General features: G+C 41.3%; 2 protein-coding genes across 4 annotated transcripts; one reads left to right on the top strand and one right to left on the bottom strand.

The window, feature by feature from the left end:
- Positions 1-13: 13 nt before the first annotated feature.
- On the bottom strand, positions 14-7271 carry LOC123973589 (tubulin alpha chain). Of its 2 annotated transcripts, XM_046053761.1 has the most exons (5): positions 7254-7271; positions 6794-7016; positions 6420-6568; positions 5370-6296; positions 14-192 (listed from the first exon to the last, which is right to left on the bottom strand). In XM_046053761.1, exons 1-5 carry the CDS (start codon positions 7254-7256, stop codon positions 142-144), a joined length of 1353 nt encoding a protein of 450 aa, XP_045909717.1. In that variant the 5' UTR covers positions 7257-7271; the 3' UTR covers positions 14-141. The 2 variants fall into 2 exon arrangements, with proteins under 2 accessions (XP_045909717.1, XP_045909716.1); XM_046053760.1 differs by lacking the exons at positions 5370-6296; positions 6420-6568; positions 6794-7016; positions 7254-7271 and adding exons at positions 1366-1514; positions 1882-2104; positions 4004-4119 and having other exon boundaries at positions 14-1119.
- A 4985-nt stretch (positions 7272-12256) lies between these two features.
- LOC123973590 (tubulin alpha chain-like) lies at positions 12257-18698 on the top strand. Of its 2 annotated transcripts, XM_046053764.1 has the most exons (5): positions 12265-12410; positions 12642-12727; positions 16645-16867; positions 17216-17364; positions 17496-18698. In XM_046053764.1, exons 3-5 carry the CDS (start codon positions 16687-16689, stop codon positions 18468-18470), a joined length of 1305 nt encoding a protein of 434 aa, XP_045909720.1. In that variant the 5' UTR covers positions 12265-12410; positions 12642-12727; positions 16645-16686; the 3' UTR covers positions 18471-18698. The 2 variants fall into 2 exon arrangements, with proteins under 2 accessions (XP_045909718.1, XP_045909720.1); XM_046053762.1 differs by lacking the exon at positions 12642-12727 and having other exon boundaries at positions 12257-12410.
- The last annotated feature ends 2121 nt before the right edge of the window (positions 18699-20819 follow it).

The following is a 20819-nucleotide window of genomic DNA, read 5'->3' as shown; positions in this document are numbered from 1 at the left end:
GATCACAAGTTCATTTGAAGGGGTTCATGACAACTTTTTATTGATAACAATATGACCACCACAGGTTATCGTGGTTAATGTTGTACGTTCATGATAACTTTTGGAATGTGTGATGGTAAAGCCCAGATGATTTTTGGCCCTTCAGTACTCCTCTCCCTCTTCATCCTCCTCTCCCATGCTGTCAGTGCCAACCTCTTCATAATCCTTCTCCAGGGCAGCCATGTCCTCTCTGGCCTCTGAGAACTCTCCCTCCTCCATTCCCTCCCCAACATACCAGTGGACAAAGGCTCTCTTGGCATACATGAGGTCAAACTTGTGGTCGAGACGGGCCCAGGCCTCAGCGATGGCTGTGGTGTTGCTCAGCATGCACACGGCCCTCTGCACCTTGGCCAGGTCTCCACCAGGAACCACTGTTGGTGGCTGATAGTTGATGCCCACCTTGAAGCCTGTGGGGCACCAGTCCACAAACTGGATGGTGCGTTTGGTCTTGATGGCTGCGATGGCAGAGTTGACATCTTTGGGCACCACATCGCCACGGTACAGCAGACAACAGGCCATGTATTTACCATGACGAGGATCACACTTCACCATCTGATTGGCTGGCTCAAAGCAAGCATTGGTAATGTCAGCAACAGACAGCTGCTCATGATAGGCTTTCTCAGCAGAGATGACTGGAGCATAAGTGGCCAGAGGGAAGTGGATACGTGGGTAGGGCACCAAGTTGGTCTGGAACTCTGTCAGGTCAACATTCAGGGCTCCATCAAAGCGAAGGGACGCTGTGATGGAAGACACAATCTGGCCAATGAGCCTGTTCAGATTGGTGTAAGTCGGCCTCTCGATATCGAGGTTCCTGCGGCAGATGTCGTAGATGGCCTCATTGTCCACCATGAAGGCACAGTCTGAGTGCTCAAGGGTGGTGTGGGTGGTCAGGATGGAGTTGTAAGGCTCCACTACAGCTGTGGAAACCTGGGGGGCTGGGTAGACAGCAAATTCAAGTTTTGATTTCTTTCCGTAATCAACAGAGAGTCTCTCCATCAGCAGGGAGGTGAAACCAGAGCCAGTGCCTCCACCAAAGCTGTGGAAAATGAGGAATCCCTGCAGGCCAGTACACTGGTCAGCCTGAAAGGAAAATTTGCCATGATTATTTACAATCACATTACAGCTGCACAATCTCAAAAGGTGTGAAATCACATGAAAAGTCACTATTTTGCCCATTTCTTTAAAAACTGACTTCCCCTTTCTTTCCTTTATTTAAATCTTGAAAACATCAGGCAAATAAGCTTTTTTGAGCTCTAAATGTTGTTAAGTCAAAAGACAAACCTCCCAAATTGCTAAACCTGTCCAGAAAACTGATTAAACTCTCACCAGTTTGCGAGTCCTGTCCAGAACAAGATCAATGATCTCCTTGCCGATGGTGTAGTGTCCACGGGCGTAGTTGTTGGCAGCATCCTCCTTTCCTGTAATCAGCTGCTCAGGGTGGAACAGCTGCCGGTAAGTTCCTGTACGCACCTCATCTATGAAAGGAACAATTGAAAACAAGAGTAAGCACTACTGTCCATGAGGACAACATTGTGGCAAACTCACAAACTGTCATTAAATATTAAAAAGCATTCATACTAAAATACTTTCCACCAAGTTGAAGTATACATTAGTGTACATACAGTATACCTTATGTTTTACAACTTAGGAGCTTGGTTCGTGGTTCATGGGTTTGAAGTTTGATAGTTTTTCTCATTTGTATTTGTAAAATCAAACAAATGTTAAGGAAATAACAAATGAAAGTAATGTGCAAGGAGATGAAAATGGTGGAAAAGCAGCTTATCCATTAGCTCTATGAAAGACATATACTGTAAAGGTCAGCATTATTTACAAATTACTCACCAATAACAGTGGGTTCCAGGTCAACAAAGATGGCTCTGGGAACATGCTTTCCTGCCCCAGTTTCGCTGAAGAAGGTGTTGAAAGAGTCATCTCCTCCTCCAATAGTCTTGTCACTGGGCATCTGTCCGTCTGGCTGGATCCCATGTTCCAGACAGTACAGCTCCCAGCAAGCATTGCCCATCTGGGCTCCGGCTTGGCCGACGTGCATAGAAATACACTCACGCTGAATAAAAGAGGGGAGAGGCTGGTTAACGGAGGCTGCCAACTCATATGTTAGCAGACATACATTTACTATTAAAATCCAAGGATAGCTTTAACAATTACCTGACCTAACACTAACTGCTTGTAACTAACTCCCATCAGCATGCATAATGCATGCAGATCGTGCACAAGCAATAAAACAGAATGGCCAATAAAAACTAGATAATACATCATGGGGCGTTGGGGCAGAGGTTCAGAGTTTGCTGTGCGCTGGAGTGTTTAAAATATCCTTTATCCGCACTGTCATTGTGCAGCAGCTAAGCAGGAACATGGAATTACTGAGCTGAGTCAGCATATGGCACTCTGTGTTTAGTATTAATTTTTAACTGCCAATGGTCGACTCTATAAATCAACTTTTAACTCCTACTTCTGTTAGTACACAGCATTTTACTGTTTGAAATGTTACCACATATATTGTGTTGTCTTTTTATGTGCACTTGGACGCTCTTTTATGTACTGTATTTTGTCTCTATGTGTGCCATGCACCAGTGAAAGGCACATTTCCATTATTGCCTGCAGACAACAACAGAAAATGACAATAAAATGTCCCTAGTAAGGCATAAGGGTTAATGGATAATACGGTTTTGAGAATCTTTAATGGTATAGGGACTTTTACAGCATGCGTCAATGTATGTCAGGTCAGCTCACAAAGATGGTCGGTTGAGTGGTTTCATGTTACTTGTTATAAAAAAGCAAAGAAAGATAAAACTTCTGTTGTATTCAGTTATTGCTCTATAGCGCTCACGTTCTTTCTTTGAACTTAATGTCTAATGACAATCTTTGGTCTGATGTCCGCACTTAGTTCAGAAAGGAAACAGCTTAGTTGGCAAAGAAATGTTGGCTGCTGAATACCATGTGCCAGGGCAGGTTGATGAAACTTTCAGCTGTTCAAATTGCATACAAGCAAGCCATCATTTAATGAAAGCAGCTATTAGATAGTCCAGAAAATGCACTTTAGTTTGTAGCAATAGAATCCAGTAAAATTTGGACAGGAAATGTATCTACAGAAGAAATACAGTTTTGAAAGCCCGCCTTGTGCCTATAAAACAATTTTATTACATTTCCAAAAAACAGAGAAACATACAAACTGCACTTTGTGGCAGATGGGAAGGCCATGCCTCAAGAAAATGAGAAAAACCTTCCCCCCTTTTCTCCATCCTGTATCCCCTCCCTTCCCTCATCCCCTCCCTTTTTGTGTCTCTCTCCTCCCCCATCCTGTCCAGCTGCATAGTGCCGCGTAACAGTCAGGCACGTCTCCCTCCCTCTCTCTCTCTCTCTCAAACCAAAACTCCTAACAGCTGCAAAATGGCTGCCAGCTATACTGCCGGGGCCAGACCACTCCTCTTTTCTTTTCTCCGTTCTTTCTCTCCATCTCCCCACTGCCACGATTACCCCGATCACTCCTTTATAGTCAAGATTGCTGTAATTACAACAAACATCAAGACTCTAGTAATTTTTGTCTCTTAGTTTCATATGTTTCTTGCTTTATGATAGCTGTATGTAACAGGTATGAGAATGACAAAGCAGTCCAACTCACAAAGTGTCTGTCATCTGACCTAGATTGTCCAAGAGTAGAGAAATGAGTCATGGAGTCTTGTAGTCATATATAACTATCCCAGTGAATTCCTCTTCCTGAATTCTCAACATACGCCCTAAAAAAGTTTCATTACATAAATTTATCTAATAGCATAAAGCTGCTTTTATATCAGTAACCTTCAACTCCACAGCAAAAGCCTTATGAGCATTAAAAAGGCTCGGCTGTTCAATCCATCTAATGCTGAGAAAATGCAGACAAAGGGAGGCTGAAGGAAAGAGAGAGTGGAAATTTCAAGGCTACGTCATCAGCCGAGCAGTTACTCACCATTTTGTAAGCTTGTCCTTCGACTGACGTTGAGGATTCAGACACAAGGCAGAAATGTGGAGGAGAGGGAGAGTCACGGTTTATATAGGCAAGGATGTGGAGAGGGCAGGCAGGAAACGGCAGCAAGCAGCTGCATAGCTCATTGGCGGGAGGAAATAGCAGGTTTAAAAAAAAAAAAGAGGGAAGTCCCTAATACTGTCTCTCATGTTATCCGCCCTTGCCGCCCTTGCATTGGTCTGCTTTGTCTTTCAGTCTGAGATTTGGTGCATGTGTTAGCAAAAATGACCTTCTTTAGTTTGCTCTATAATCACTTTTCTCCTTTTTTGTCATTTTGTGTGTGTGTGACTGTGCCCATTTGCAGAGAGGTACTATTCAGCAGAGGTTTAATTACGTTGAATGGTTACGCTTATTTAAGGCATGCATCGGCACTCACACATACATAGTATGCCCTGTGTCTGGATTAAGTCATTAAATGAATAATTGATCTATATTGAATATATATATGAAAGACATATGCATTAATGGTAGTAAATGATAAGTAGAGAGTAATGTGCTAAGATGACACACAGACATGGCATTGTGCAGTTCAGTTTAATCGGCTAATTCAGAAAACAGAGAAACATCACGTTGGAAGTTAACACACCACTGAAGTGTAAAAGATTAAAAACAAAACAAAATGTCGAGGCCAGTTTTCTGTCCTTGGTCCTTCTGTCCTTCTATCCTTAGTACAGCTTATCAACAGCCTTCTTTAGAATCACAGAGCTGTGACTCGTAGATAACTGGGATCCTATTGTTGCTGCAGGCCACTGTCTGAGTATAAGCTGCACAAACAACACTAGTCAGTGAGTTAGTCGGTTATTTTCTCTCAGCCCCCGCTCTCACAGAGTCACAGCTGAATGGTATATAGAAACTGACATAGGAGCCCTTTCATAGCTTACATTCCACATGGGAGGGGACAGTGGGGGGAGGTGCACAAAAGGGAGGGTTTGGTCTCAGTGTGACACTGCAGAAAGAAATATCTTTAAAGACCCACAACAATGTTTGAGTGAATTCATTTGAATGCAAATAAAATTGCATTTACACTGTACCACAACTAATGCTTCGGTAAAATGTAATCCTAGTGTTTTAAAGCTTTAAGATGTTCAGCTAAGATTCTGGATTTGGTGAAATGTGCTGTTTTCTTAACCAAATGTTAGTTTTGGTTGGTTTATTTTACATTTTATATACGTTTTTCTTCACTACAAAAAACTAATTACCCTCTTTTTAAAACAGGATTCAGTATCAATTTACTATGGGTTGAATGCAGGCCTTAGAAAAGTCAATATTCTTCTCCTTCATCCTCCTCCCCCATGTTGTCAGTGCCAACCTCTTCATAATCCTTCTCCAGGGCAGCCATGTCCTCTCTGGCCTCTGAGAACTCTCCCTCCTCCATTCCCTCCCCAACATACCAGTGGACAAAGGCTCTCTTGGCATACATGAGGTCAAACTTGTGGTCGAGACGGGCCCAGGCCTCAGCGATGGCTGTGGTGTTGCTCAGCATGCACACGGCCCTCTGCACCTTGGCCAGGTCTCCACCAGGAACCACTGTTGGTGGCTGATAGTTGATGCCCACCTTGAAGCCTGTGGGGCACCAGTCCACAAACTGGATGCTGCGTTTGGTCTTGATGGCAGCGATGGCAGAGTTGACATCTTTGGGCACCACATCGCCACGGTACAGCAGACAACAGGCCATGTATTTACCATGACGAGGATCGCACTTCACCATCTGATTGGCTGGTTCAAAGCAGGTGTTGGTAATGTCAGCAACAGACAGCTGCTCATGATAGGCTTTCTCAGCAGAGATGACTGGAGCATAAGTGGCCAGAGGGAAGTGGATGCGGGGGTAGGGCACCAAGTTGGTCTGGAACTCTGTCAGGTCAACATTCAGGGCTCCATCAAAGCGAAGGGACGCTGTGATGGAAGACACAATCTGGCCAATGAGCCTGTTCAGATTGGTGTAAGTCGGCCTCTCGATATCGAGGTTCCTGCGGCAGATGTCGTAGATGGCCTCATTGTCCACCATGAAGGCACAGTCTGAGTGCTCAAGGGTGGTGTGGGTGGTCAGGATGGAGTTGTAAGGCTCCACTACAGCTGTGGAAACCTGGGGGGCTGGATAAATAGCAAACTCAAGCTTAGACTTTTTACCATAATCAACAGAGAGTCTCTCCATCAGCAGGGAGGTGAAACCAGAGCCAGTGCCTCCACCAAAGCTGTGGAAGATTAGAAATCCCTGCAGGCCTGTGCACTGATCAGCCTATAATTGTAAGAAAGTAAAAATAAATTCACAAGTCATTTCACAAATCATCTTTTAATTTAGTCTAGCAAAAAAACTAGTATACTAGAAACATGAACCCTGAGCACTCTCAGATTGTCTCACCAGTTTGCGAGTTCTGTCTAGAACAAGATCAATGATCTCCTTGCCAATGGTGTAGTGTCCTCGGGCGTAGTTGTTGGCAGCATCCTCCTTTCCTGTAATCAGCTGCTCGGGGTGGAACAGCTGCCGGTAAGTTCCTGTACGCACCTCATCTGGAGAATAAAACAATAATAAACAAACAGGTTGAGTGAATGAGTGATCATATGGTTGAATCACTATTAACAGCTTTGTATTAAAATGTTTCTACAGCACAAGAAAAGTTTGAAGAGATGTTTATCATCTGCATAAATCCTTGTGTTTTATTAAAATATAATAATATAAAATATATAATAATAATAATATAACAACAATCTATGTAATATATAACAGGCACTGACCAATGACAGTAGGTTCTAGGTCGACAAAGATTGCCCTGGGAACATGCTTTCCTGCCCCTGTTTCGCTAAAGAAGGTGCTGAAGGAGGTATCTCCTCCTCCAATAGTTTCTTCAGTGGGCTTCTGTCCATTTGGCTGGATCCCATGTTCCAGACAGTACAGCTCCCAACATGCATTGCCAATCTGAGCCCCAGCTTGGCCCACATGAACGGAGATACATTCACGCTGCAGAGAGTGAGCAACACCCTTTCAGTTACCAGAAGCTATTTACGTTACACATTTCTGCTAGACACAATACAACTTCTTAAAGTCAAAGATGCAGATAAAAAAAAAATTTAAAAGATAAATTTTTGTCTTTCTGTGCAATATCTTACGCTTTAATTTAGTACTTTGTACTTTGTATTTAGTACTTAAATACAGTAGTATGCACTTACAGTAAGTTTCACATCAGCAATTTCTTACCATAGTTTGTCCCTCTTCTCCAATGTCCAGGTATCGGTAAGAAGATGAAGTACTGGAGACAGCTGTGCTACTCTGCTTCTTTATACCCAGAGCTTAAGGTGAACAGTGATTTGATCTGAGCTGTAATCAGAGAACCTACTGATAAGACTAGGATAAGATCATCTGCTTGACAGACAAACACACAATGCAAAAGGAGGTCACCACCCTGTTCATTGTGTTTTGTACTAGTGTGTATGCTCATATTTCAGAAAGCAGAAGCAGCACTCCAGATGAGAGGAAGGTAACCTAAATAAACTTATATGATGTAGCTAATGACAGGACAAAAAATCAAATCCTGTTGCTTTGAGGTTGTTTATTAGCAGGAACATTTACGATCTGAAAAATAATGTGTATATTAGTTTGGAAAATTTAGAATGAATGAATCGTGGAAACAATGCGGTAATTTGCTCTGACTGACTTTTTCATGTTGCTAGTTTGTAGATCTAATCATTAGATCTGACATCATTATGTAACTTTTCTGTATTAATATGTGGACACCTGATAATTTGATGGTTTAAAATTTAAATTTGAGCACATTTGCCTGAATCCATCAATCTCTTGCTTCCAAATCATTACTTATGCTCCTCTTATTCATAATTGGGAAGCACTGGAGCAAAAATGAAACTGTGATTAAGCAGATTCATTATTGTTTTGATTAATTATTGTGCAAATATTTACACAAAATTCATGATAAAAATTTATGATGACTTTAAATTTTTGTTCAAATGTATTTTTAGTTTTAAGGACAGAACCTCCAACCATGTAACATCTGTTCTGAATCCCAATGGCACCTCTGACAAACTAAAATGTCCACGTTTATTAAAATATAATACATTGTTTGTCAAACATACTGCTTTCCCACACCCTTTTCTTAGGGTGGCATGAACAGTCAGTATTTATAAAGTAATACAATATATATGAGACCTGCTCCTCCTTCCCTGTTGGTTCTTCAACCCCTTGGGAGAGCAGTAACTGAATACATGTAAATCCCCTCATAAGGCGTCAGCTAACTAAAGAGAAGATATATTTATTGGAGGAAAATGGAGGAGGAAACAGCAACTGCCAGCCACTGCCTTCAAAATATGAAACATAAAAGTCAACAACATACAATCATAGTCAAGTCCACCTTGTCCATGTCTTTCCATTCAGATTTCAAAGCCCAGAAAGCCATGTGTATCCAATAGGTTGTTCAGTTCAGTTCTACTCAACATGCATTTCAGTTTGGTAGCAGTGGAGTAGCTGCCTGTTTCAGTTATAACCTTAAGGAATAACTTAAACTGAGGATACATTACCATAGCTGAAAGGCTGAAGGCTGAGCTCTGCAATATTCAAAACAGGTCAAACCACTTTCAAGACCAGCAGGCATTCACTGTAAAATCAGAGTTCAAACCATATGGGAACATTGATTCAGTATACTGTTTTGAGATAAAACGCTGTGGCTTCGCCATTCACCAATGTCATGTGGACTTCCTCCTTCAATCACCATCTTCATTTCAACAGTATGCAGTAATTTTCCCCCAAAACAGCAGTAGATGTCAATCAAAAGTGAAACTTGGACTAACTCAGCCCTTACAATAAACTGTCTCTCACTGACTTTAAGCTAGAACATAGCTAAGGGTGATACCAGAGTGTCAATGGCACCAGTGTTCATTTTAAAGTCAGATTCTATTCTAAGGCTGAGACTCATCTGTAACAAATAAGGCAACTGATGGTATCACATGGTATCACATCCTTTTAACACAAAACTCACTAAGCACTATGGTGTAAATGGTATCCCCATCAATCCATCACCAACCGCTTATCCTGCGTACAGGGTTGCGGGGGGGCTGGAGCCAATCCCAGCTGACATCGGGCGCAAGGCGGGGTACACCCTGGACAGGTTGCCAGTCCATTGCAGGGCCACACATAGACAAACAACCACTCACGCCTTCATTTGTAAACTGTAAACTAATGCCATACCAATTTGATGTGGACAGCCATGATCAAGGATGAACACTATTGATTCTGATTCTATTGATACAATTTAGGGTCACCAATTAACCTAGACTGCATGTCTTTGGATGGTGGGAGAGAACCCACGCAGACACGGGGAGAACATGCACACTGAAAGGCCAGGGCAACTGGGGTTTGAACCCACGACCTTCTTGCTGTGAGGCGACAGTGCTAACCACCGCACCACCGTGCCACCCCTGGTGTAAATGGTATATATAATAAAAACATTTTGGTTTCACACTGGTGCTTAAGCATGTACCTGCAGTGTGTTTTATTTATACAAAATGGGGGTGATTTTAATAATTGCAATCATGCATTACATTTTAATACTGATATTTAACACAAACTAAAGCAAATGGGAACACTTTTTCTACCAAATCTTTAGTTCTGGTTCAAGTTCAGTGAGCTGAAGTATTGTTGAATATCACTGGGAAAGCGCACACCTTGCTGTTGTCTTCTGTCGTAAGTAATGCTTTATATATTATGTTGCCTGAGTCATAAAGCTTTGCCCTACTTCCATTGTTAGTTCCCCAATGCCCCACAATTAAGTCTTTATTAGGTCATAATGCTATCGTGTATCGTTTTTGCATTTTTGAGGACGTTAGATAAATATGTTGAAAAAAATAGCATTTTTTATTTCAGCCCAAATGGTATATACCCTTACAAATACGTAAAGTGACATTTTTAATACAGAAAGCATGGTAGTTGAAGGGTGACATAAATATAAAAACAACTCTGCAGGACCCACTGTATTGTTGTGGTACAAAGGGATGCTTATACTCATGCTCGTACTCCAAGATGACACATCTCTCACACTGTTCTCTTCACTGAGAGAAAGGTCCAACTGTTGTCCTCCCTTCTGAGGCCCTAGCTCTGTGAACCAATGGGCTTTTAGCATTACCTCCCTCCTGAGGACCCTAGTTCTGTGAGCCAATGGGGTTTCAGCGTGAGTAGTAGGGTTCTGTTGTATAAAGTAGGCTATAAGTAAACTTTCACTTACTTGACCTTAGCAGTCCACCAAATTTTTTTTCTGAATAAATTCAAGGCCAGAAATAAACAATCCAGTTGCTGAATCATCACTCATATTAGATCTACAAGTATAATTAAAAAGTTCCAACTTCAGCAAGGCAAGGGCACTACCGGTTGGGAAATTCCACATAGAACTTGTTGAGTTAGCTAACATTACCTTGCAGCTGACTGCATAGCACTAACTAGCCTATATAACCTAATTAAAACACCATTCAGTGTCCTTGCTCATTTTCCTGATCCTTATTATTATATAGGCCTACTGTTAGATATCTTTCAAGTTAGTACATCCGTTGTCATTTATGCATATATGAAGATTAGCTGATTACCATGGCATCTGCCAATGGAGATCCTTTAAATGAAACAGATAAACAAAACAATGAATAATTTATTTACGTTAAATCCTCCGACCAGCGGGGGGCGATCATACCTGCATGAGAGGGGCCTGAGGAGGTGTGGTGACGGAGATCTGAGCTTCAATTGAACTCTTTTGCGTGGTGATGGTGAGGCAACTACGACCTCTGGCGTTCAAATGGTTACAATGATGACAGCATAACCAGAAAAATGTCCGTTGGTGGAGGGTTGGTGATAATCAAAGATGCTCTTAAACCGTCTCAGGCGTTATTGATTGGTCTGCAGGATGTTTGTCAGAGATAACTGACTGCAGGCGTGACCCTTTTATACACATGCATAAGTCATCAAAGGGGTCATCAAAATTGTAAACACATATATCAGTTGGTAGGAGAGGTAGTTTGCATTGATGGAATGGGGAGGACCCTCTGGGCACCAAAAGTGGGGTTTTGAAATGACAGCAAGGCAATAAAAATACCATAAAGTCATGAACTGGCAAGTAAAATGCATGAATAATGAATGAGAAAAAATGTTTCTCTGTACAATTTGTGGAGAAAACCTTTAAGAGCATTTAGACCATCATCATGTGAGAAAACTCTGAGACATGCTGCTGCATATAAATTAAACTCGGAGACAAGATAAATGATCAGCTAAAGACAGAAGTTTGATTTGGTGTTTGAACAAGTAGCCTGTGATTGGCTTTCTCAGCAGAGCTGTGTGTCTGGAAATTATAAAATAATAAAATAAACACAATTGCATAATTATAGCCTTAAAAAGCAGGCAAAACACCCCTCAAACATACCCACTCAATGCCTATATGAAACAGTGTTCTCCATACATCTTCCAGCAGTGTGCAGCTGAATCAGGTGCTTTTGAGTTTCAGGACAGCAAACTTCCAAGTGAAAGAAAGGGACTGAAACACACAGACTGACCTGCAGCCTTTAATCTTGCAAACAGCCCTATGTTTCAACACTACTGCATCTCCATCAGAGTTTAAATGGACAATGACATAAGACAAAAACATACATATAGTCCACCTATATGTGTAGGCCTACAATTCTCATTGAATAATTGATTGAACATGATTTCAAATCTGTTGTATAAAGAGAACCAAGGGTGGGAGATGTGCAAGTGCCACACACCATGCACTTTAATCACATACGAAACAAGATAACACAGATAAGCTTTCTCTTAAAGCTAGAAAGATTAAGTACAAAAAGTACATGTACTCCATCCATCAAGTATAATGAATTAGAAGATCCATGACAACTTTAGTTCTTCATTTAGGCCAAAAGGCTCAACTGTGTGTGTATAAATAGCCTCCCCAAAACAACAGAAAACCCTTTTGCCATACTTTTCCCTCATTTTATATATGCTTTAAACGGTCCACTTACTTTTATCCATGGCATTTAACTGTGAATAAACTATTCTGCTCCTGTAGTCTCTGTAGGAGTTTGCATAGATTCATAAAATAATAACAGCGGGGTTCGTGGCTGCAGTATTTTTTTAAATCGATGACACAGTGTCTTGCAATATGTGAAGTGGCATGCGCGCTGACAGTGCGCGCCCCCGCCAGAAAGTCAGGAGGGAGTGGTTTGCTTTGCGGTAGAATATAGCTCGCCAGCTCCTCACACACGGGCACTACTCACTCACTCGGACCACATTGACGGCCGCTGTGAGAAGCTACAGATAAAAGCCTGCTGCAAGTCGCTTTTCTTTAGAAGGACTTTCTACTAAGAAGCTACAATGGTACGTATGTGTTTTGGTTGCGGTTGGAGAGAAACGCCCACTCCAAAGTCCTGTTTGTTTAGCATCCAAAGCTCAGTAGGCTTAAATATTTATTCAACACTTTCATTTTTATATTGTGCGTCAGTGAATTTAAAGTATTCAGATGTGCTGGGGAAATGAAAAGACTAATAAAGGTGCGATATAAGGTTAGAATCTGTGAACTGCTCCTCTTGTGCCCTCTCCCTCCTGCAGCAGGACTCTCATGCGTCAGAAATAGACGCAATGACAGGCAGAAAAGCTGAGCTGGGAGCTGGCTGCTGGCTGGACAGCATACGCAGGTGCTAATGATTAGGCCTACTCTACATTTTCAGCACATCAGGAGAGACAATTAAACATTTAGCATAGATGATATATTTATTTTAGGTAAATTTGCATGAATGTATTGTGCCAATAGTCCTGCATGTTTTATATTGATTGTGAAAGATAACTGCTTGATTCTCTCAAATAGCATTTTAGAATTATTATCTATATATCAAATGCCTTATTCTAGGCTACCAGGTGGTTAGGTGTGTGATTATATGTCCATATGCCTCCTTAAGTAATTCGGTGTGTACCATAATAAATCTAAGAACAAGTTAGCACAGATTGAGACTAGGCAAAGTGTTTCTGCAGGGCATAATCCTGTCCTTCCAGTTTGCTTCATGTTGTCAAACTAATAACAAAATTTATGCAAGGAAGAATAAAGAAAGAGGCCCACTTTCCTTCTAAATCTGCTTTTCTGAACTGCCCTGCTTCTACATCTCTTGTGTTTGCGGTCAGTCACCTCCCACCGGAGTACGTTTGCTGCTGTCTTCTCCTGGTCTTGGTCAATGTTGCTATCTTCAGGGCTTGCCAATTTGAATGTTGTTTCTATATAGTAGAAAGGCAGGTCTACTTGTTGTAGTAAAATAGGACTAACTAACCTTTGCAGCCTCTATGAATGAGAATATAGCTTACTGTAGGCCTGTATATGTTACTTATTTTTCAGTGACAGCACACAGACACCCACAACCTTCATGTTCTGTTTGCACAGTGTAGTATAAACACAGCTTGTTCTTATTGTCAATACTGCTCATAAAAACCACATGGTAAGCCTACACTACTACAGTAGACCCGCCCTGAGCAAATAACCCTGATCCTTAAAATTTACTTCTTAAATTTTTTTTTCGATTCATGTCTCAGGACTACACTAAAGAGCTACACTAAATGCATGAGCACTACAGTGGTTATTTAGCCTGATCAGTGACCCTAAAAAAACACCTTGTGCATAAAGAAAGTTAAAAGAAATAAAAAGCAAATAGACCAAGGATCATAAGTAAATTTACACAGCTGCTCCACTCCTTGTGGCATAATCCATGCTTGTAGTAGCCTTCGATGTGGCGCAAATGAACTTTAGCTTCATCATGACTGGTCAGAAAAGTCAAAGTGGCATAAAAGCTAAAAGAGAGGTATTAAGGTGCTCCGCAGTTACTTTTTATATGGCGTGGTGATTCTAGTCTTGTACTGACTGACCTACCTGCCTATGGCACAACTGAACTCTTTTTACAGTTTAAATACAGCTACTGAGAACAGACGGGTTGACTCAAACTGTGGCATTACCACAGGATCGACCAAGTGTTTATCTATTATTCATCAGAATTAATAGCGTTCATCCTTGATCATGGCTGTCCACATCAAATTGGTATGGCATTAGTTTACAGTTTACAAACTAGATCATTTATCAAAGACAGAGGAAGTAGAGTAGAGGAAAGGGCATTTATTTAGCAGATGATAATGGACTGGATTTTGTCATATTTTCAAGGGGAGATTTTGGCCTCAGGGTGGCAACAGAAAAAAGGTCAAAGGATCATCACAAGTCATCCACTTGGGACATTGAATATCCACAATAAATATATTCAAGCCAATCCACGTGTTTGATACAAAGTTGACACTGCTTTGTGGTCGGCAGATTTCTGGCTGGTGGTGGTGCTACGCAAATGGGTTAGGGTCTCAGAATCACTGACATCTCAAAGTGCCATGAAGAACAATACCAAATATGTCATCTGTAAGCATTCAAACATAATGTATGTAAACATACACAATGGAATAACAAGCAAAAGTATGATTTGCTGTATGTCTGCTTTTACTCTTGAAGCATGGTTAACCAGGGTTTAAACCAACACAAGAAACTAAATACAGTTTGGGCCTCGACAAGATTCCATTAAATCATTATCCATTTTATACAAGGTACAAGGTACATGGTAGATTTATTTATCATTTTACAACACAGGGTTGTATAACGAGATTAACTTTAAATTCTATGTGTATAATAAAGAACAGCTCCTATAGATTTAGGAGTGTCTCGGCCTGGGGGGGGGGGAGCTGTTTTAGATATGAATTTATAGTACATCTTATTTTCCAGTTCTAGGCAGAATGCACTATGATATTAAGGGATCTCTGTTCCCATGTCTGATGACCTGAAAGCGCTTTTAACAAATTAATTTATCTGTTTGTTTCATTAACTTTTCCCTTCTCTCACACTGTCTCCAAAGGTATCTAGAGTATTTATGTTTTCCTAGTTTTAGTCACTAACACAACTGGAATCTCAAGTCAGCGGGATGGAACGTTAGACATGCCCTCGTTTCCATCATATGCAGACACACCCAGACAGGATCTAGGAACAGGAAAAGTTAGGCAGGTTGAGAGTACTTTGTCTTTAGCCCTGAATTTACTCTTACTGATTTTGTGCACATAGAGATGACAAAAGTTATCCAAGCATTCAAGTAATAACATGTTGACAGAAAATATCTGTAGCCTTTACATGTATTATTTTCAACTTTTTTTAACATTAAAGACTTTGTTTGCGCATTGCAGAAAACATTCAGCAGATTAGGTGTAATGACAGTGACCACTATTTTTGTGACTACAGGTCTGTTTACTGAAATAGTCATCCTTTGCTGCTAGGTGTCAGGTTAGCATGAGGAAGCAAAAATAGCTGCTGTGCATGCGCTGTGCTAGTTTCCAGGCAAGTCTGAGGACGGTCACCTTTGCTTTGGACAGTTTTCCCTGATGAAAAATTAAATATAGCTTAACAGTCCTCGTTGCTCGATGGGGATTTAGGGAGATTTTGCAGCCTCTAAAATATTACTATTTTAGAGGCTAGTATTAATATTCCAAAAGCCTCCAGCTACACAGGCCCGCATTGCTCATGCACCAGCACCTCCCCTTCTCTGTCTCAGTACTGAGAAGAGGAAAAGTTGGGGGGGGGAGATAAAATGATCTGCCTGACGTGACATGAAGTGAGGATGTATAGAATATCAAAGCTTGTCACTGTTGTGCTGGAATAATGTAATAAGAGGATGGTTTCACAATGCTTACTTCAAGACACAAACAGATATTTTAGATTGGCTTTCTCTTTTCTGGTTCATATTGTAAATTAAAGATTTTGAACAATTTTAAGACTCACATCTGTGAATACCTTTTTTAGCATTCTGAGCTAGGAAAACTGAAAACTTGAGGAAGAATATACGAACCAGACTGGAATTGCATGTTTCTGGCTAAACCAGCTAAATAAATACCCGGCACATTAAGGTTCTTCACACAATCTTTGATGGTTGACAAATTGGATTTCGTCTCAAGGTATTATATATCGTCACATTGCCCTTAATGATCATTCTAATGCCACAATCCCTATTCTTCTAGCTACTTTTTCATTCACTGTTTTCAACATGCCGTGCGTAGTTAAATTATCTTGTGTTTCCTTTGGTCGTTCAATTAGTGGTGTTTTATTTTATCTGGGTCATCTTCATAGCATAAATGTTTAAATGCTCAGTTGTCAGTATGTACTCGACCTTCATTTCAGCTCACAAGCCTCGCTCAGTGACAGTGAGATCCTGTGACAGCTGCAGCAAATCTGTTCCTTCAAATTTCAACCTTCTTTCCTGCATTATAGCTCTTTGCTTCCACCTAGTGTCAGAATTCCAAAATGATTCCTTTGGATGCCTGCAACTGAATGTATTGTGTGAAATCAGATTACACTAAAAGGTTTTTACATTTTGCCATTAATCATAATCTACGAAGCAAAAGTCAGCGTCCTTCACTATGTCTAAAGAACAGTTGTTATGAGTATGCAATCCTTTCCATTCCCTTTGTTACCGCTTTATCTGTCCTTTGTATTCCACTTCCCTCCTTTTCCCTGCCCATTTTTATTTTTTTTTTCCAACTTCTTCTCTTCCAGCGTGAATGCATCTCTGTCCACGTAGGCCAGGCAGGTGTCCAGATGGGGAACACCTGCTGGGAGCTGTACTGTCTGGAACATGGAATCCAGCCGGACGGCCAGATGCCAGACAACAAGCCTGTGGGAGGCCACGACGACTCCTTCACCACCTTCTTCAGTGAGACTGGGGCTCAGAAGTATGTCCCGAGAGCAATCTTTGTTGACCTGGAGCCCACTGTTATTGGTCAGTAGTGTCATGATGTGGTGCTTATTATGATTTTAGATATCAGGAATGAGAAATTTCAGAAGATAGTGTCTTCCTTTGTGGCACAGATGAGGGATTTCATGTGAACAACAACAAACTTATGATCATCCATCACTCGCCATAAACTGTCCATCCAGTTGCAGTAGCCTAGACAATATAGAGGTTATACTGATCTATATTTTGAGGATGAAGTTGTCTTCTTTCTGCGTGATAGCTGAAACAGTGAGGTCTTAGTGAACCTGTGAAATGACGTATCCACTAATGGCGCCTCCTATAAAAGATGAATGAGTTTTCTCAACTGTTGCTTTTGTCTTTTTAATTTCCCAGATGAGGTGCGCACAGGAAAGTATCGTCAACTCTTCCACCCTGAACAGATGATCTCAGGAAAGGAAGATGCAGCCAACAATTACGCCCGTGGCCACTATACCATTGGCAAAGAGATCATTGACTCTGTCGTAGACAGAATCCGCAAACTGGTAAGGCAATTTCGGGTTAGTCGTCAGGTCTTAATTCACCTTCTTGCTGGCTTTGCCCTCTAACGGGGCTCCGTACAGTTAGTCAGTTGACCTAATTTCTTTTGTTGTTCTTTGTAATTGTTTCTCTGTAGGCTGACCAGTGTACGGGTCTTCAAGGCTTTCTGGTCTTCCACTCTTTTGGTGGAGGTACTGGCTCTGGTTTCACCTCCCTGCTGATGGAGAGACTCTCTGTTGACTTTGGCAAAAAGTCCAAGCTTGAGTTTGCCATCTACCCAGCCCCCCAGGTTTCCACTGCAGTGGTGGAGCCTTACAACTCCATCCTGACCACCCACACCACCCTTGAGCACTCAGACTGTGCCTTCATGGTGGACAACGAGGCCATCTACGACATCTGCCGCAGGAACCTCGACATTGAACGCCCGTCGTACACCAACCTGAACCGCCTCATCAGCCAGATAGTCTCATCCATCACTGCCTCTCTTCGCTTTGATGGAGCCCTGAATGTTGACCTGACAGAGTTCCAGACCAACTTGGTGCCCTACCCCCGTATCCACTTCCCTCTGGCCACTTATGCTCCAGTCATCTCTGCTGAGAAAGCCTATCATGAGCAGCTGTCTGTTGCTGAGATCACAAACTCCTGCTTTGAGCCAGCCAATCAGATGGTGAAGTGTGATCCTCGTCATGGAAAATACATGGCCTGTTGTCTGCTGTACCGTGGCGACGTGGTGCCCAAAGATGTCAATGTAGCCATCGCTGCCATCAAGACCAAACGCAGCATCCAGTTTGTGGACTGGTGCCCCACAGGCTTCAAGGTGGGCATCAACTATCAGCCACCAACAGTGGTTCCTGGTGGAGACCTGGCCAAGGTGCAGAGGGCCGTGTGCATGCTGAGCAACACCACAGCCATCGCTGAGGCCTGGGCCCGTCTCGACCACAAGTTTGACCTCATGTATGCTAAGAGAGCCTTTGTCCACTGGTATGTTGGGGAGGGAATGGAGGAGGGAGAGTTCTCAGAGGCCAGAGAGGACATGGCTGCCCTGGAGAAGGATTATGAAGAGGTTGGGATTGACTCGTTTGAAGAAGATGAGGAAGGAGAGGAATATTAAAACAGGCCTAGCGTTCATTTGCCACTATTCATTGTTTTTTTTTTTTTTAAAGATCTACCTACTCATAAAGGTCTAGAGTTATTTCTTTTGTTGCGCATCAAAATGAGTACTCTTCACTTTTGCCAATTTATGCCAATTTCTTTTATCAAAAAGATAAAATCTGGTTACTGCACATATTTTATCAAGCGTGAAACCTGTGTTGCTCAATAAAGCTTTCCTTCAAATACATTGTCTGCTTAATTCTTGACTTAAAAAAAGATGCTTTTGTTTTCTATAAATTATGAAATGTGTATAATTTGGCATGATCTTATTTGTATCATATTTTACATCCACTGAAATCAGTTCTAATTTATTTCTACAATATACATATGCCTAATCTTTATATGTAACCTCATTGGGAATGGACCATATACTGTACTGCAAAACTGAGACTAGCAAGAGTTTTCTGTATTATCAATAACAAATATCTATATACAGTTGCATCTCAGAAAATCCAACGAAGGTTAAAATCAAGGGCAACTGGACAACTGGAAGAAGTCCTTTGGATGAGGGACGAAACGTCTTCCAGTATCTTCAACCAAGTCCAGTGTCTTCATAGACATCTCAGAAAATAAGAATATTATTAAAAAGGAAAAGTGTTTTTTTTTCTTAGTTTTTTTTTTTATTTAAGTCAAAAAGTGAAATTTAAATATACTCTTCTAGTTTTAACCCCTTTCTCCTTTTTTGTTTTAATCTTGATTATGGTTTACAGCTAGACACTAAGATTGTGACACTTCCTCAACACATCTGTGCGTGGTGGCTCTTGAAGCACTGACATCAGCCTCTGTCCACTCCTTGTGAAGCTCCCCCAAGTTCGTGAATCAGCTTTGATTGACAATCCTCTTGTGGCTGCGGTCATCCCTCATGCTTGTGCGCCTTTTCGTGTCACACTTGGCTATAACTTTCCAGTCGACTCTCCATGAATATGCTTTGATACATCACTGTGCAAAAAGCTAGCCCTTTCAGCAATGATCTTCTGTGGCTTACCCTCCTTGTGGAGGGTGTCAATGAGTGTCTTCTGGACAACTGTCAAGACAGAAGTCTTCCCCATGATTGTGGTTGTGTGTACTGCATATAGGCTACAAAGTGGCAAACAAGACCACACGATTACAGTTCCCATTAACCTCCGTTTGCCCCTCCCTCATTACCACCACTGAGGTGCTCTTGAGCAAAGCACTTAATCCCAAATATAGATGCCAGATTGGTGCTGTATTTGGAAGCTATCAGGTGTGAATGTGTGTAACTGTGTGCATGTGGGAAGAAGATGACAATGTATTCATTGTTAAGTCCTGGAATAAACTACTGACTGCAGTCTAATTTTAAAATGCTATCCATCATATCTTCCCAAGTAGTAGTTTGTCACAAAACACTGTGCAACTCAAGTACTGTGATGCTAAACCTATGTGTGAGATGATGTTTTCTTGTCTGCAGCTGACAGACAGGTCAGCCCTTAGCTTCAGCACACTTCTCAACAGGTTTCTACATAATAAGTGCCTCCCATACAAGGAAGAGATAATGTGTGGTTGTTGCTACTGATATCCATTTCCCATGGGTGCAATCAAATCTTGTTAGGGTCCAACATCTTAATTGTGTTGGACAACACACCCATTATACCACTATACTTTTATTGGCATCATTAAGCAGGGAGTACAGAAATACGTCAGTAAATCCTGAAATGTATTGGGTAATAAGTTATCTTTCAAGGTTTATTGCTTTACTCATTTGTTAAATTATTTAATTAATTGGTTAATATTCATCATTCAATATAAATCACTGCATATAAATGCTGCATTACCAAAACTGTTTGTCCACACTCAGATAATGGCTGTTGCACAAGGGATCTGCAGCATGCTGAAGAATTTGCCGAGCATCACATCCCTCCAGCATATGGAAGTTTTAATGAGTTGGCAAAAGATCCAGACACTGGTGGATTCTTCTGTCAGCATATGGCAGATCACAACTGGTTCCAAGAATGCTTATCTCTAGTGGATTGCATCTGCAGACTTTGTCTTCTTGGATAAATATTAAATGATATTTCTAAGCACTAGTCTCTCTTTCCCTCTCCACTGGCAAGCTCTTTATGAAGTCCAAAAAGAATGTGCTGATTGAGAAGCCTCTGACCACCTATTAAAGACATGTCGAGGATCCACTGCAGCTGAAGACAATAGTATATTTTTCATGGAGATAACTAAATATAGTAATTTTCTAAACCAAAATCCCTTTACAATTCCAACAATTCTATGTCTCCTTACAGGAATAAAATTTCCCATATCATTTTTTAGTAGTAAGAGGCTTGCCATGCAGAAAGTG

The sequence above is a fragment of the Micropterus dolomieu genome, linkage group LG07 (genome assembly GCF_021292245.1).
Source record: "Micropterus dolomieu isolate WLL.071019.BEF.003 ecotype Adirondacks linkage group LG07, ASM2129224v1, whole genome shotgun sequence".
NCBI lineage: Eukaryota > Metazoa > Chordata > Actinopteri > Centrarchiformes > Centrarchidae > Micropterus > Micropterus dolomieu.
This window is presented reverse-complemented; position numbering and strand designations above follow the sequence as displayed.